The 2,704-nt window shown below is 32.3% G+C and overlaps 1 protein-coding gene across 1 annotated transcript; it reads left to right on the top strand.

Annotated features, from left to right (window-relative positions):
• The first annotated feature begins 380 nt into the window (after positions 1-380).
• Positions 381-1,773, top strand: LOC106391235. Its single transcript, XM_013831843.3, has 5 exons — positions 381-506; positions 756-851; positions 927-1,042; positions 1,117-1,322; positions 1,417-1,773. Exons 1-5 carry the CDS (start codon positions 494-496, stop codon positions 1,634-1,636), a joined length of 651 nt encoding a protein of 216 aa, XP_013687297.1. The 5' UTR covers positions 381-493; the 3' UTR covers positions 1,637-1,773.
• The last annotated feature ends 931 nt before the right edge of the window (positions 1,774-2,704 follow it).

The following is a 2,704-nucleotide window of genomic DNA, read 5'->3' as shown; positions in this document are numbered from 1 at the left end:
ATTAAGGAGGTGTTATTGGTTTATATATTTTGATTGATTTAGAAATCCATATAGTATTTATAAATCCAAGTAAAATATGCAAATCCGGAGGTTTTTCCTCGGATTTGAGTCTTTGTATTTTTAACTAAAAAATCCAAACAAATCCATTCAAATCCATTATTAAATCAAATATATTAGTAAATCCCTACGATTAAATAACACTTGATTTGATATAGAATTTATGAATCATTAAACCAATAACACATGATTTTAATACAGATTTGAAAATCATAGAACCAATAACACTAGATTTAGTTCGGATTTTCAAATCCATTAAAATACAACAACCAATAACCCCTAATAATAGAATAGATATAACTATAAGTGTTTGGAGCCTTGCTTGCAGACACAAAAACGGCACCGTTAGGCAAACCCTACAACCTTACATAAAACTCTTCCACGAAACGTCTTCTTCGGGGCTGCTAACAGAAAAGAAAAAAACAATATCCTCTCAATGAATGTCTCGGGTAAGTCGAATCACGTCTTGTTTTGTCTTTGAAGTTTCTGTTATGTTATCAATATTATCCTGTTGAATCATGTGCTGTTTTAGCCTTATTTTTGATTCGATTTAATTATCCCGTTGAATCATCCGATTGGTTGATTCGATTCTTAGATCTCTTGTTCTGTCTTTGAAGTTTCTGTTATGTTATCAACATTATCTTGTCCTATTTTCCATTCGATTTGATTCTGATTTAGCCCTATTGTTGGTCATACAGCTGACGAACAAGAGGACTCGATGTCTATTGCAAAACCAGTAACTCCTACTCTGAAGACAAATCTGAAGAAGCAGACGAATAAGAAAATGAAGACAGGTAAAAAATAAGAAGATAAACTATTTTTTTAGATTGAATGCTTTGTGTTGATTTTGAGCTTTTTTTCTTTTTCAGTCTCTCTCTTAAGTAGGACCGTGCTGCACCTGTGTTCCAGTAGCAAAACAAATCTGAAGAGGCAGAAGATACTTAAGGAGAGTAAAGCAAATTTGAAGAAGCAGAAGAAAACTGAGGTTACATTGATTGTTAAAAAGGAAAACTGGAAAGGTTAGATTTTTATTTGTCCTTGTTGTTTTTGTCTATCAAGAGAGAGAGAAAAAAGAAGGAAGATTCTTGCTGTTTTGGATGTGAAGAAGCCTACGAAAATAATGATGAAACCATTTTCGTCAAGGGATTTCAACATTTGCGTCCTAGGGATGAAATCAAGAATGAATTGAGCAACATTTTTGGTTCTTGTGGAAAGATAATAAGCGTTTTTGTTCCCATGCAATGTGGCACCTGTGTTCCCTTGGGGTTTGTCACTTGTTCCCTTTTTTTGAATTATTTTTGTTTCGTTTTATCTACTCTTATCATATAAACTAAAGATTGTATCGTTTCTTAATAACAGATTTGCTTTCATTAATCTCTTAAATGGCAAAGAGAAGGCGTTGAAACTAAATGGAAGTTACATGGGAGGAAGAAAGCTTAAGGTGATGATGGCTACTGATAGTGATGAATACTTCGGGTTTGATGACTTTGATGGGTGTGACCTTTGTGGAGGGCCAGGCAAGCTCAGATCTCGTAGGCCGATTGACTTTGACGAGGTTTCTTTCGAATTGTACCACTGAACCCGAGCTTATTTTTATTATCTAATTATTTTGTCTTATATGATTTTGACTCTGCTATGCGTAAATCAAATTATGTAAGAAAATGGAGACGGTGGTTTTCTGAAATTTTTGTTGAAAAATGATTTGGTTAAAAATTATGTAAGAAACTCGTGGATCTTAGTTTTCCACAACTTCTCAGCCGAAGTTAATTCTGTGTGGGTAAATTCTCTTTTGCAAATCTTAGTTTTACGAAAGTGAATCGAACGCTTGCCTCTTGTTTTCACATCACTATAATTTAAATTTTCTTGTAGTTATGCAATATGAACATATCTTTTGCTTTCTAAAATAGTAAACCATAAATTTTGCTTTCTAAAATAGTAAACCATAAACTTTACTATAACTGCTACTCTGAGTAAACTCAGATGTTGATCATTACATCTCAATATTGTTGTTTACTACAACTATAGACAAGCTTGCTAGAATCAGCAAGACTAATTTCAGAAAATGCCATCAAGCGTATCTTGTATTTCATGGACTCACACTCTTCTCAACACCTGTTCCATGTACCTACAATTTAGTTCATTCAAAAGATTGGTATTTGGCAAATGTTTATATGTAATAAAAATGGATTAGCTAATAATTTATCTTGTTAACAAACCATATATGCTAGTGTGTCATTTAACTATTAAATGTTACCAAGAATTTCAGAAATTTTACTATAAACACATTATTTTTTTATATCATTTATAGTATTTTTGTACATAATTTCTCTTTACATTGGTTTCTCTATCAGATTAACTTTAACAAACTCATAGGCAACTTGAAATAAAGCTTCAAGCTAAGAATTATTTCGTACAATTGTATATATGTTTAAAGTAAGTTTGAGATAAAAAAACACACATCCACTAATACTACGCAACAAGGCGTGTTAGGCTTTTGGTCATGGCCATGTCCATGGTAACAAAAAAGCAAACAAAAAATGACATCATCTTGTCAGTGATATCGTTTCTTTAAGAAATGTAATCTAATAAAGCTTTCTAGTGAGTGACAAACCTCTTTGGCACTGGTTAGTAGATATGATGTTCATTT

Source organism: Brassica napus, chromosome C5 (assembly GCF_020379485.1).
Source record: "Brassica napus cultivar Da-Ae chromosome C5, Da-Ae, whole genome shotgun sequence".
Classification (NCBI taxonomy): Eukaryota; Viridiplantae; Streptophyta; class Magnoliopsida; order Brassicales; family Brassicaceae; genus Brassica; species Brassica napus.
Note: the sequence above shows the minus strand (reverse complement) of the source record. Positions and strands in the feature narration are given on the sequence as shown.